This window comes from Hippopotamus amphibius, chromosome 7 (assembly GCF_030028045.1).
Source record: "Hippopotamus amphibius kiboko isolate mHipAmp2 chromosome 7, mHipAmp2.hap2, whole genome shotgun sequence".
NCBI classification, from domain to species: domain Eukaryota; kingdom Metazoa; phylum Chordata; class Mammalia; order Artiodactyla; family Hippopotamidae; genus Hippopotamus; species Hippopotamus amphibius.
Genome location: NC_080192.1, coordinates 16,118,156 through 16,132,781, shown reverse-complemented (window position 1 = coordinate 16,132,781; position 14,626 = coordinate 16,118,156). Strand labels below are relative to the sequence as shown.

At 37.5% G+C, this 14,626-nt stretch overlaps 1 protein-coding gene across 2 annotated transcripts in view; it reads left to right on the top strand.

Annotated features, from left to right (window-relative positions):
• The window catches only part of POLR3B (RNA polymerase III subunit B), a 128,127-nt gene that overhangs the window by 50,574 nt on the left and 62,927 nt on the right, over positions 1-14,626 (top strand). For both annotated transcript variants that reach the window (XM_057741766.1, XM_057741767.1), the window contains exons 13-16: positions 6,808-6,969; positions 9,589-9,789; positions 11,668-11,830; positions 13,076-13,229. In XM_057741766.1, coding sequence (XP_057597749.1) covers positions 6,808-6,969; positions 9,589-9,789; positions 11,668-11,830; positions 13,076-13,229 — 680 coding nt within the window. The remainder of the gene's footprint in view (positions 1-6,807; positions 6,970-9,588; positions 9,790-11,667; positions 11,831-13,075; positions 13,230-14,626) is intronic.

Below are 14,626 nucleotides of genomic sequence, written 5' to 3'. Positions count from 1 at the left end.
CCGAGCATTACTCTATTCTTTGTCTGCAAATTTTTTGTTTCTAATGCAGCTTGCTTTGTATGGGTGAGATATGGAACGGCACCAAAATCCGGCACCCTGGAAAGCCAGGGATTTCCACCCTGTGACAAAAGAATGCCGTCTTGACTTCAGAGATTGCCTAATCCCAGCTGTTCTGATAATGTAATTAAGGCTGCCTAATGTCTTTAATTTTGCAACCAGTTTGTGTGAAAAGGAGAATTTGGCACTCTGAAGGCTTAAACACTAAATAGCAATCTCAAGACGCCTAATTAGAATTCTCTGACATTAAGCTAATTGGTGAAACTGTATTTCAGTAGCTTAACTTCTTTATTAATTTTTTTTTTAGCATTTTCATTGAAAATCAATTGATGAGCTGTCAGCATTTTTTCTTAAATGTAATTTGCTCTTTAGTACTCCTGTCTTAGGCAGGCTGAAAGGCCTCATGCTAGCAATGAAAGGTATTGAATATTATCACCAGCATTCCATCCCTTTTAATCATTTTACTCTTGACCTAAATAATGCGGCTTATTGTGTGACTTGGCCTTGTAGCTTCTCACTGCTCTGTGAACTGGAGAGCGTTATTTCTATTACATTGAAAATTTAAGGGTGGAGAAATTTATTAATGAGGCAGTAGTTTTGTTGAGTGTGCTCCTGCTTTTTACTTGTTTGATACCGGGGCATTTCCTTGTACTTGAGTCCGGGGGCTACAACAAACTCAGCTGGGATCCAAAAAAAACTTTGTCATAATTGAGACACAAAAATCTAAGTGTAAGGGACTAATTAAAATAGAGCTGAGCTTTTGTGGTTTAGGTTGAGGGCATTTGCTTCTGTTCAGGATGCTTGTTCAAGTTCTTTCTGCCAGTTTCCACAGGAAGTTGTGGAAATGGGCTTCTTCACCCCTCTCCTCCCCTGCACCTGCTTCCATCCCCATATCCTTTCTTCCATGAAGGAAACTGCAGGGTCTGAGTAGAGGAAAGGATGAAGCTCTCTGAGGAGGAGGTTTTCTTTTTAGAACACTTCTGACATGGTAAATCAAGTTCAGGATCCTGGCTTTCCCATCTGCAAAGTTGATTTTAGTAGAAAAGTGGAAGGACATGTCCACCTTAAGGGGGAAGAGCGTAAAATCACATTCCACTTAGGAAATGCTTTCTTCAGCAGTGGCGGGAGAAGATTCATTGGCTTTAATGTCTTCTTCATTATGAGTCAAAAAACTACCTGTGGGTTATAAACATTCAAGAATACAGTGTGAGATTTGGAAAATCTTCAGCTTACAAGATTTCACTGAACTTCAGAGTTCCTGTTTAACTATATAATGGGTGTGTGTATAATGTCCCCCAATATTACATTACTGTTTTGCTAGGTAGCTTAGATTACAAATATATCCAACTCTTTTCTTCCTCTATAAAGGAAAAAAATGTAATTAATTTTGCAGGTGAATTTAAGTAGTTGTAATATTATATTTGATTATTGAAGAAGTATGCCTGCTATTTGTTTGTCATAAGCCACTTATTTAGTTCTGTGAACTGTATATAAATGGTGTTCTGGTTATGTCTGTTGCTGCATTGCATGGTATCTATCCCAAAACAATGGCTTAAGACAACTACCGTTTTGTTATATCTCAGAATTTTGTGGATCAGGAATTCAGGCAGGATTTGGCTGTGTGATTCTTCTGTTTCACATCGAGCTCAGCTGGTAGTGTTCTGACTGAGGTGGTGGGGTGGCTGGAAGGCTGGGCTCAGCTTGTTCTTGACCATTCTAGCACTGTGGCATCAGAGTAGCTCAGGACCCCAAGTGAGTTTCTCATGCACAAGAGAATCTGCATGGCCTTAATGACCTAGTCTTAAAAGTCACAGCTTCACTTTATTGAAAAAAGCAGTCACAGCCCCCATCTGATTTGGGGCAGTAGGGGACATGGGCCACACCTCTCAATGTGTAGCTCATGGGTCATCCAGAGATTTGGGCAAAGTTTATATATATAATTTTGAGGTTTTCTCCCAAGATTAAGTTGGTGATGGATTTGAGGGTGTGGATTTTTTTTGTGGTTCTCTCCTTTTTTGAATTTCTGTTCACTTTCCAGCCACTGTGGTGGCTCAAATCTTTTCTCTCTGGTCCTTCAATCCAGTAAGACTGTGTGGGCTCTCTCCAAGTTTTAGCTTCCATTGTGCTTGGACCCTTTTTGCTAATGTATCCTACCCTAGGTTGAAAAGCCTTAAAAAGAGAAATGCACTTTTGATAAAAGTCAGCTTTCCTCCAGTTTCTGCCTGCTTTTGCTCTCCGGTAGCTTCAAATAGTTTTAATATTTTGGCCAGCGTTTATAATTTTTGTCATCAGATGAGTCCATCTGATAGGGGCTACTCTATCAATTCTGGAAACAGAACCATCCTAGTCTGTTTTTATGACTTCCTATTCCATCCCATTGATTTGTTTTCTATGGTTACTATGGTTTAATGTCATTTATTATATAATTTTTAACATAAAAAATAAAAATGTCACATATATGTAAGTTAATGAAGGGGACAAATAAAATCAACACCCTCAAATCCACTACCAACTTAAGTACTTCTTAATAATAATTGATCATTAATTACTTATTACCATTTCACTTACTTATATATTTCTTCCTTACTCTGTTCTTCTCTTTCCCCCATTATCCTGAATTTGTGTACTTATTATTTTCTTTTTTATTGCATCATTTATTTAAAAATTTTAAAATACTTTGTTACGATGTAAGTTTCACTTTTTTAATATAGTTGATCTACAGTGCTGTGTTTCAGGTATACAGCAAAGTGATTCAGTTATATATGTGTGTGTGTGTATATGTGGATTTATATTCTTTTTCAGATTCTTTTCCATTATAGGTTATTATAAGATACTGAATATAGTTTCTTGTGCTATACAGTAGACCCTTGTTATTTATCTGTTTTATATATAATAGCGTGGATCTTTTAATCCTAAACTCCTAATTTATCCTCTCCCCACTACCTCTTTCCTTTTTGGTAACCATAAGTTTGTTTTCTACATCTGTGAGGCCATTTCTGTTTTGTAATAAGTTCATTTATATCATTTTTTAGATTCCACATGTAAGTGATATCATAAGATATTTATCTTTGTCTGACTTACTTAGTATGATAATCTCTAGGTCCATCCATGTTGCTGCGAATGGGATTATTTTATTCTTTTTTATGACTAATATTCCATTGTATATTTCTACCACATCTTCTTTGTCCATTCATCTCTCAGTGGACATTTAGGTTGCTTCCATGTCTTGGCTATTGTAAATAGTGCAGCAGTGAACATTGGGGTGCATGTATCTTTTCAAATTATTGTTTTCTCTTGATATAAAAGCCTGCGAGGGGAATTGCTGGATCATATGGTAAGTCTATTTAAAACTAAAAAGTTTTTTAAGGAACCTCCATACTGTTCTTCATTGTGGCTATAGCAATTTATATTCCCACCAACAGTGTGGAAGAGTTCACTTTTCTCCACACCCTCTCCAGCATTTATTATTTGTAGGCATTTTGATGATGGCTGTTCTGACCAGAGTGAGGTAATATCTCATTGTAGTTTTGGTTTGCATTTCTCTAATAATTAGTGATGTTGAGCATTTTTTCATGTGCCCATTGGCCATCTGTATGTCTTCTTTAGAGAAATGTCTGTTTAGATCTTCTGCCTTTTTTTTTCCTGCTCCTTTTTTGATTGAGTTGTTTTTTTGGTATTGAGCTGTATGAGCTATTTGTATATTTTGGAAATTGATCCCTTGTCCATTGCATCATTTGCAAATAATTTCTCCCATTCTGTAGGTTGTCTTTTCATTTTGTTGATGGTTTCCTTTGCTGTGCAAAAGCTTTTTTTTTTTAATTTTTTATATTTTTTTGGCTGCGTCAAGTCTTTGTTACTGTGCATGGGCTTTCTCTAGTTGTGATGAGCATGAGCTACTCTTCGTTGCAGTGCATGAGCTTCTCATTACGGTGGCTTCTCTTGTTGCAGAGCACGGCTTCTAGGCACATGGGCTTCAGTAGTTGTGGCACATGGGCTCGGTAGTTGTGGTGCACAGGCTTAGTTGTTCTGCAGCATGTGGGATCTTCCTGGACCAGGGATCAAACGTGTGTCTCCTGCATTGGCAGGTGGATTCTTAACCACTGCACTACCAGGGAAATCCCTGTGCAAAAGCTTTAAGTTTAACTAGGTTCCATTTATTTATTTTTGTTCTTATTTTGATTACTCTAGGAGATGGATCCACAAAAACATTGCTTCAATTTATGTCAGAGTGTTCTGCCTTTATTTTCTTCCAGGAATTTTATAGTATCTGGCCTAACATTTAGGTCTTTAATCCATTTTGAGGCTTTTTTTAATATATAGTGTTAGAAAATGTTTTATTTATTTTTTAAATTAATTTTTATTGGAGTATAGTTGATTTACAATGTTGCGTTAGTTTCTGCTGTACAGCATAGTGAATCAGTTATACATATACTCACTCTTTTTTAGATTCTATTCCCATATAGGTCATTACAGAGTACTGACTAGAATTCCCTGTGCTATACAGTAGGTTCTTATTAATTATCTCTTTTTAAAAAAAAATTTTGGGGGGGTATAATTGATTTACGTTATATTAGTTTCAATCTCTTTTATATGTAGTAGTGTGTATATGTCAACCCCAGTCTCTCAATTTATCCCTTCTCTGACCTTTTCTCCTTGGTAACCGTAAGTTTGTTTTCTACATCTGTGACTCTATTTCTGTTTTGTAAATAGGTTCATTTATACCATTTTTTAAGATTCCACATATGTCATACTGAGTAGTAAGTCAGACAGAGAAAGGCAAACATCATATGATATCACTTATATGTAGAATGTTTTAATTTCATTCTTTTACATGTAGCTGTCCGGTTTCCCCAGCACAACTTATTGAAAAGACTTTTTCTCCATTGTGTATTCTTGCCTCTGTTGTCATAGATTAATTGACCATAAGTGCGTTGGTTTATTTGTGGGCTTTCTATCCTGTTCCATTGATCTATGTGTCTGTTTTTGTGCCAGTACCATACTGTTTTGATTACTGTAGCTTTATAGTATAGTTTGAAGTCAGGGAGCATGATTCCTCCAGCTCTGTTCTTCTTTCTCAAGGTTGTTTTGGCTATTTAGGGTCTTTTGTGTTTCCATACAAATTTAAAAATTATTTGTCCTAGGTCTGTGAAAAATGCCTCTGGTAATCTGATAGGGATTGCATTGAATCTGTTGATTACCTTGGGTAGTATGGTCATTTTTACAATATTTGATTCTTCCAATCCAAGAACTCATTATTTTTGAGTTTTATAAAAATAGATTCATATCATATACATTCTTCTGCAACTTTTTTCTTCATTTAACATTGTTCTAAAGATTGTTTCATATAACTATATTTCACTTTCATTCTTGTATTCAATTGTGTAAAGATGTAATACATGTGATAAATATCCCTTTATGTATCCTACTTATCAAGGCCTTTGTATGATTTCCCTTTTTAAAAAAAAGTTAACATTTTTATTCGTATCTTCTGGTGCCCATATGAAAGAGTTTCTACAAATAGGATTCCCCAGTCATGGAATCAGGTTAAATCTTCAACTTGACTGGAGAGTGTCAAACTAGTTTCCCAAGTATTTGTATGTTGCATTGTACATAAGTCCTGATGGTCTCCAACCTATGACTTGGTGTCAGAATTAAAAATTTTTGCCTTTTCTAGTGGGTCCAAAGTGCCATCTCCTTGTGGGCTTAATTTGCATTTCCTTCATTACTAAGGAGGTTGAGCCTCTTTTTCATGTGCGTATTGACCACTCCTGTTTTTTCTTAAATGTCTTTTGGGTTGTTTGTATTTTCCTTATTACTTTTAAGATATTTTGATGTACTTTGGATCCAATTTTTTGTCAGTTACATGTGTTGTTGATATCTTCTCCCAGTCTGGATTTTTTTTTTTTTTTAACTTTATGGTATCTTTTAATTCTAGAAGTTTGTAATTTTGATTGTGGTCAATGTTGTCAACCCTTTCATCTTTTTAATAGTTAGTACTCTTTATATTTTAAACTTAAGGCTTTGGTATTTGTTCTTTAGTCTGTCTGGAATGGATTTTTGTGTATGAAATGAAGTAGGGAATGCAGTTTCATTTGTTTTTGAAATGAATAACCCATTGTCTTAGCACCATTTATTTGTAGTCTTTCATTTTCTTACTGATCTGAAATGCCATCTCTATCATATGACAAATTTTAATATGTGTTGTTTGTTTCTGGACTCTTTGTTCTGTCCATTGGTCAGTTTATCTATATATTAATCAGCCCATTTGCCTTCTTTTTCAGGAGTGTCTTGGCTATTTTAGGGTCATAGCTTTTACACATAAATTTTAGAATTAGCCTCAATTTTCATTGAAAACCTGGAGATTTTGATTAGAGTTACATTGGAATTGTAGATCAACTTGGAGAAAATAAGTAATCTTAAAATAGGTAGTCTTCTCATCTATGAATATTTTCTTCATTTATTTAGGTCACTGGTCAATGAAATCTCAGTCTGGGAGTGACTGGTCTAAATTAAATGTATGAATACAGGAATTATGTCATCTTTGCTCTTATTCCCAATACCAAGCATAGTGATAAGCACATATACCAATAAAAGTACATACTTATCAAATTGGATTTTAAAATATATTTTTTTCAGGTTTAAGCAGTTTCTCCATCTTTTTTTAAAACAAAGTTTAATAAAGACTTAAAATTTAGTAAATAAGCTAGTATTGCATTTTGAAAGTTCACCATATACTTTTTTTTTCTTTAGCTTTTATCACTTCTTTTTGAAGATTTGTTCAAAAAATTTAATTCCGAAATGAAGAAGATTGCAGACCAGGTGATTCCTAAGCAAAGAGCAGCCCAGTTTGATGTTGTGAAACACATGCGTCAGGACCAGATTACCAATGGCATGGTGAATGCTATTTCAACCGTAAGTCTTCAGTCATTTGCGTAGAGTTTTGTAACTTATTTGTAAATCTGTTCAGTGGGAAATTTAAAGTATTCTGAGAATCTAGGTGAAAAAAAAGAATAGTTTATATATATATAGTTTGCTTTTTTTTAAGGATGCTACAAGTCACAAATTTTCTACTTTGAAAGATAGTCTACAGTTTAAATCAGTAGGAATTTTGCTATTGTATGACTATTGTCAAATGATAGTTCCTGTTATATATGGCAATCGGAAAATAGATATACTCTTACATAAATGAAAAAATCTTTCAGTTTAACCATTGTTAATAACAGTTGTTTCAATGTAATAAAACTGTAATAAAACTGACATATTACAAGTAGGTTTATTAATGACAACTTTTGTCCAAAACAGAACAAAAATGTTTCATTTCATTGTAGGTTTATATTCCTCAAAGGGCTATCACCTGTTCTCACTTGAGCCATGAATTCAGGCCTCAGCAGCTGCTGTGTATTCAGGGCCTCTGGCTGTTCATAAAGGGTTATCAGATAGGTTTTTGCTCCCTTTCTTAAAGCATAACATCTATAGGTCTATCTGATAAAGTCTGGTTCACGTTTTGTATGCCAGACATAAAATTAGTTTTATGGATGTGATTTGGTCCCAACAAAAGAATAGTATAGTGTAGCATGTGGACTCCCTTAACAATGAAACAGTGGCCGACTTGCTGCCCTACTTGACTTGAGAAATTTGCAGTGAATCTGTGTGAGCAGCCCTCGCTGCGACAGCTCCATGGAGACCTGAGGGGAGCCTGGCCTTTGTGCCTGTTTTAGGCCCATCACACTCTTGTGGCCCAAACTTGTCTGGAAGTAGATTCCTGGACATTTGAAGAGAAGCCACCAGAGCACTTGAACACACTTCTGTTAGAATGACTTTTCATTGCTTTCTGACCCATGATTTTCAGGTCAGAATAGCTGTTTTGAGTAGTTCTGTTGCCGCTAAACGATACCACTTTGCCTCTGGGAGCAGACTGTTTATTAGGAAAATCAGTAGTAGGTCTTGTTGCAGGTGAACCCCAATGTGTAGGCAACCAGAAAAGGAGCAACTTCAAAAATTGTGAGTGTTGCCATGTGTAGAATATTTTCAACAAATAAATTTTCTCAGAGGAGCAGTTTTAGACCCTTGGTCTGTTTCTCCTCTCTCCCTTTTTAAAGCTCCTGGAGAATATGGGAACAGATTATCTTGCTGAACATCTTGGCTTCACTCCCCACCTACTTCCTATTTACCAGCAGCTGTTGTCTTAGTTTAGTTCCGTGCCGATTTGTCTTCCTTGCTCATACTTTCTGGTCCTGAGTCAGTTTACTAGGTTCATTCTCATTCACAGCATACAAGGAGTTAACTGAACAAGCAGTATGAGGAGAAACTAACTTGTGGGATAATGCGTTTGCTCTATTTCTTTGCTTTGTAATGCATCAGATTTCTTCCTAGGTTTTAGCTTTTCTCCACTCTATCAAAAACTCAAGTTTCTGAAGTGATAGATCTTCACTATAATAGTGAGTAAACTTTCATTTGTGAGGCACTCCCCTGAAGTCACATATTTAAATGCAAACAGATGAGTTTTTCTACTGTGAGGGGTTTTAATCTGGGATCAATGAGTCCTCCCCTGAAATTGAAGGCAAATTTTGTTTGTGGTCCTGTGTGCACTTCTCTCGAGAGCAGTCATAGTTTTCATCAGATTATCAAAAGTAAAATGAAGAACCACTGTTTAGCAGATGTAATTTTTTCCCTTTTGAATCAGAAAGATAATTGAATCAATCATTTTTTGACATTTTTTTCTACTTTTGCTTTTTCTTTGCATACTATTTTTTGTTAATCCATGTTACCATGAGTTGAAAATTTAATGATTCCTAACCTTAATCTTTAAATTATCCTTGAAAATATTTAATGTGTAAAATGAATACCACTATAAAATAATCTATTTCAGTAGTTTTAATGCATAGGAGATAAAGTAATGTTTAAGATTTATTTCATATGAATCTATTTTAAGATTGACATGATAGCCAAAGAAGATATGTAATATTTATTAATATGAATATATATGCAATTGTTAGCCTTGATTAAGAAGCCTTTAGTTATTCATTTTCCCTGATAACTGCTATTAGAGTCTTTTTTCTATTGCTATATTTTCCTCTAATTAAAACTAATTTTGGAAGACATCCAGATAATGGCACATTCCAACATGAAATTATCTCTTTGAGCTTCAGGCTAGTTTTACCTTAAATGTGTGTAGAAATTGGTAGTGTTCTATTAGTTAGCTTATTGCTTCCAGTAGAAATCTCTGGTTGAACTGGCTTGTTCAGAATATAATTAGTTCTTCAGAAAGTACCTGCTCTGATGTGATAATGTTGATGCATGGAAGCATTCTAGGTGGTTGCTAGATATAATATTCATTAAATTCCTAGAAAACCCCTGTGAGTAACTTGGCTAAATTTTAATTTTAATTGTGACGTTTTGATTTCTGAATATGTATTATGGCTCTGATTTCACACACAAGCACTTCCTATGCTGAGCCTCTCTGAGTGGCTGCAGAGTATCAGGCCGCATGATTGGATCAGGGGTAGTCTCATGTCTTTCCTCTCTCTACAGGGAAACTGGTCTCTGAAGAGATTTAAAATGGATCGCCAGGGTGTGACTCAGGTGCTATCTCGCTTGTCATATATATCCGCACTGGGCATGATGACAAGAATCTCTTCCCAGTTTGAAAAAACAAGAAAAGTGAGTGGTCCTCGATCCCTCCAGCCATCTCAGTGGGGAATGCTCTGCCCTTCGGACACTCCTGAGGGAGAGGTAAGGTCCCCAGAGAGTCTCCACTGTGTGAGCGGTCATGCCTGTTGGTGACGCTCTGCTTCTGCTCCCATTTCCCCAGGCTGTACCCATTTTTGGGGTCAGCCACGTATCTGGCAGAGAAATGTTGATGCAGCCGTCAGGACATCATCAGCATCATTCCCAAACAATACCTTCTAGAAGCCTTTGATTTAGTATATCCCTAAATAGAAATATGGTTCAGATTTTCTTGCTTGTTTTAGTTTATACCAAGAGTCAAACCATGCAGTGAAGAGGAGATAAGAATATGAAGGAAAATTAAGACCCACCACCTTTGCTCACGAAGAGCTCTTTGTAAGCAATTCCTTATTTTCTGTGGCTGTAGAGGACATCAAAGTCACAGTTGCAGCCAACTAGAGGCACACAGTCCAAGACCTAAAGTGGATTCCAGCTCACTTATGTAGGAAACATAAGCAATTACCTAAACACTAAACTAAGGAGTTTAAATTGGTTTACATCCCTAGTACCCACCACTTCCTGTGTCATGGCCCTTTCTCCTTCATGTTAAACTCTTGATTTCACTTGATTTTATTCCCTCTAACTTGTAAAATTCTAAAGGAAGGCACCATGTTAGGTTCACCATTGTATCTCAAGCTCCTAGCCCAGAGCCTCATTCAGACTAAAGCCTCCATAAATATATACTGAGTGAATAAATAAGTTAATTATGACAAGTAAAATATGTATGTTCCAAATTTATTATAACTTTGGAGAGGTGGAAAGTAGAAGTCCATACAGGGTTATAATTTTTAGAAATTATCATTCTTCTCCTAATTTATCTTAAACCATCTGGAAATACATACTAGAATTGTACAGCTTGTCACATTTGCATAACTTATACATCTCAAGCTTTGGAACACTAAATTTCCCAAAGATTGCTTCAGCTAATCTCAATGAAGTACCTGTTTTGTGCATCACTATAGCAGATGGTTTTTAAGATTGAAGATGTAATCTTTACATGTCACATGTGTCTCAAGTGTCTTTTTTTCTTTAATTTGCTATATTACGTCCTTATTTATATGTCTGCTTTAGGGTTTTTTTTTTTTTTGGTTGTATAGAAGTTTAAAAATATTTTTAAAATTTCCTTTTTACTTTGGAATAATTTGACGTACAAAAAAAAGTTGCAAAATAGTGCAAAGAATTTTCACGATCCTTCACCTAGATTCCCCAAATGTGACATCTTATGTAACTATAGCATAGTTGTGAACCTCATGAAATTAATGTTGGTAACAGTATTGTAATCTATAGACCTTATTCAAATCTTGCCATTTGTCCCAGTGTCTTTTTTCTGATCTAGGATTACACATTACTTTCTGTTGTCAAGTCTTCTTAGTCTCTTAATCTGGAGCAGTTTTTCAGTTTTCTTTGTCTTTTAAGACCAAGAAGCTTTATAGAGTACTGGCCAATTATTTTGTAGACTGTCTCTTCTTTCAGGCCAGAAGTTTTATGTTTTTAATGTATTCATGTTTATCAATGTTTTCCTTTACTGTTTTTATACAGTGTCCTCTTAATGGCTATGATGTTCTGTTTCAGGGGAATTGGTAATTGGTTTCTTTTGGGAGGACACATTTATAATGCCATCATTATTTACAGTTCAGATAGTACTGTGCTGAGCATGTCTGTGGCTAAATCTACATTTATATCCTTACTTGTTACCTTAGGATAAATTCCTCTGGATTTAAAGGGTAGGTACATCCTTAAGGCTTTGTATGAATTGCAAGTGTCCCCTACAGGGCTGTACTGCTTTGCCTTGTCACCAGCAGAGTGGTGAGCTATTTTCAGACATAAACTGTACTTTGTGTTACTGATGTTCATTCTTAGAAATGACTGTCTTTTGTTTTTTAGGCATGTGGTTTGGTTAAAAATTTGGCCCTTATGACGCATATCACAACTGACATGGAAGATGGACCCATTGTTAAATTAGCCAGTAACCTGGGAGTAGAAGATGTGAATTTATTATGTGGGGAAGAGCTCTCTTACCCAAATGTGTTTCTCGTCTTCCTCAATGGTGAGTGTATTATGGAGACGAGTTGACCCTAAACAGTCTGTGGGGGAGGGGGAGGGAATGGACTATTATCCATGTATTTAAAGCACAAATATACTTTAATTCTCCAGTCAAATTCTCTGCCACTGAGCTGAATATACTTTAATTCTGGACCCAGATTGACCTTAATTGAAAGGTAGAAAAAAACAGTAGCAGAAACAGTTATTCCATTGGCTGGGTCATCCAGGTTCTGAGACGATACAGCTTTCAGAGCTGAAGGGTAGTGGTGCAGAGACCATTTGCTTTTTGCCCTGTGGCAGCTGGCAGCGTATCCACAGCGGAATGAGGCTCAACATGGTATCTTTACATTCAAGTTAAACATGTGAAGCATTCTGCAGAAATAATCAGATCAGCCCTTCAAGTGAGATGACTTGTATTCAGCCACTGAGCGGGTGATTGTCAGCAGCCTCTGGCGAGAGGGTCCCTTTCCTTCAGCTCCTGCTCCAGTTGCTTCTCTCTCATACCCCTTCCCACCCCCTTCGGAGACGCTGCAGCAGGTGTGGCTTGGTGGCCTGGGTGCCTGTCCCCTCACGGGTGTGCTGCATGTGCTCATCCTAGCCTCGGTCCTCACACACTTTTCCCCCTTCCTCCTGCCCTGGGGGGCCTTCACCATTGACCACGTGGGCTGGTGAGAAGGAAAACGGGGCTGTTCACTACGTGCCTCGTTCGGTGAATTCTGGCAGCTGACGCTGAGTGAGTACTTACTCTGCACTTTCACCCAGTACCTCTCTGAATCCTCACACTAATCCTGGAGCCAAAGGCCATTTCCCCATTTCTCAGATGACGATGACACAAGCAGTTTGATAATAGCAGGTACTAGGTGCTATATCTAGTTCTAAGTGCTTTACATGAGGTCAGCTCGTGTAATCCTCACATCAACCCTGTACAAGTGATGGAGCCAGTGTTCAAACCCAGGGGTCTGGACCCTGAGTTCACATCCCTGTGTGGTGCTGGCAGATGAGGAGACAGGCTGACTTCACCAGCATCACTCAGCCAGCGTGTGGTTGGGCCGGCTCTGGACTGCTGTCCCCCAGGCTGCCCTTGACCATTCCACTGTGCTGCTCCCTCCAGCTTTGTGGACTGGCTGCAGGCTTAGTAACAGTTTTTCCAAATGACTGCTCAGTGCTGCTTATTGTTTTTATTGAGTGGATATTTTAAATCCCATTAGATTTATTTTTTATTTCGGTCTTGAATGTTCTTTCTGCTTAGGTAACATCCTGGGTGTCATTCGAGACCACAAGAAGCTGGTGAATACATTTCGACTGATGCGAAGAGCAGGATATATCAATGAATTTGTTTCCATCTCAACAAATCTGACGGATCGGTGTGTCTATATTTCCTCTGATGGAGGAAGGCTGTGCAGGTAGATGTGGCTAGAAAGAGTTGTTAAGATCTCTTTGCTTACTTTTGAAAGAAATAGACTTGTTTTTATTTTTTGAAGCTGCTTTAACCTCTTTCATTGTTAAGATAAATTTAATTCACTTAGCAAACACCTCATGAATATGCATACTGGCTACTGGGGATTCAAAGATTAATGGGAGTCAGTCTCTGCCCTCAGAGAACTCGGTCTGCTTGGAAAGGCAGAAATAATTAGGAATAACAACCAGCTATGCGAGTAATAAGTGCTAACCATTATTTATTATTTAATAGATGTACTATGTGTAAGGCTTTAACTACATTCAATCCTATAAGGTTGGATTATTATTTTCATTTAACAAATGAGGTACTGGGGCTTAGTGAGACTAAGTAAATTACCCAAAGCCAGATAGTGGTGGAGTCTGTTTTTTACTCGAAAGTCCTTAGAATTCATTTGACTCCAACAATCCTGATTTTACCCACTATATTCTGTTGCTGTGAACTGAGCTTTAAAGGATGAGTAGGATTGCTTTAAAGGATGAAGGAGGAAAGGAGAAAGGCTAAGGAATGGCAAGATTAAGAAACATGGAAGCATGAAGAGAGAACATAATATTAGACCCAGTAGAAAAGGAGGTGCCTTATATTCATTCAGCACACATTTAGGGCCTATTTTGTATAGGTGCTGTGTCGGAGGTGGGGGTACAAAGATGAATATGACATGGTATCCTGTCCTTTGGGGATGTGCAGGGACTTCAGCTGAGGATGTCACCTTGTTTCAGTGGCCTTTACTTGATTCACCAAAGTCTTTCTTTGTGGACCTCAGGTAGTGTGAGGGCAGAAGTCCATGAGCTAGCAGTGGTTAGAGTGGTGGCGAGAGCTTGGAAGGCTGACCGAGCTGGGAGAGTGGACTGCCATTGTGTGTGTCTGGCATCCTTTTCTCCTTCCATTTACTCTCCTCATTTTTCTTTGAGGATTGCCCTTCCCGTCTGGCAGTCTTCTTGGGATGGTCAGTCAGGTGCTCTCTCCTGCTCAGCCAAAGGTCAGGCGCATGACCCAAGCCAGACCAGTCAGACTGTCTCTTCGGAGAGTCTGAATCCCAAAGAGACTAGCTCAAGGGAGGAAGTGGTCGGAACAGATTCATCCTGGCAGCAGTGCACACAGGAGACTGCCTGTTACCCTGGCCTTTCTGGATCCTTGGCACTGTTCTAGCTTCTTTTCTTTCTGAGGCTGAGTGGTGCACCTTTTTCTTTGATTCTTATCCTTCTAGTAAATTCTTAGCCTTTTGGTAAATTCCTTAAAATTTTCCTTAAATTTCCTTAGTAAATTCCACCTTTGCTTGAATTAGCCAGAGTTGGTTCCTATTCTTTGCAACCAAAGAGCCCTAACTGATGCTATACCCGTGTT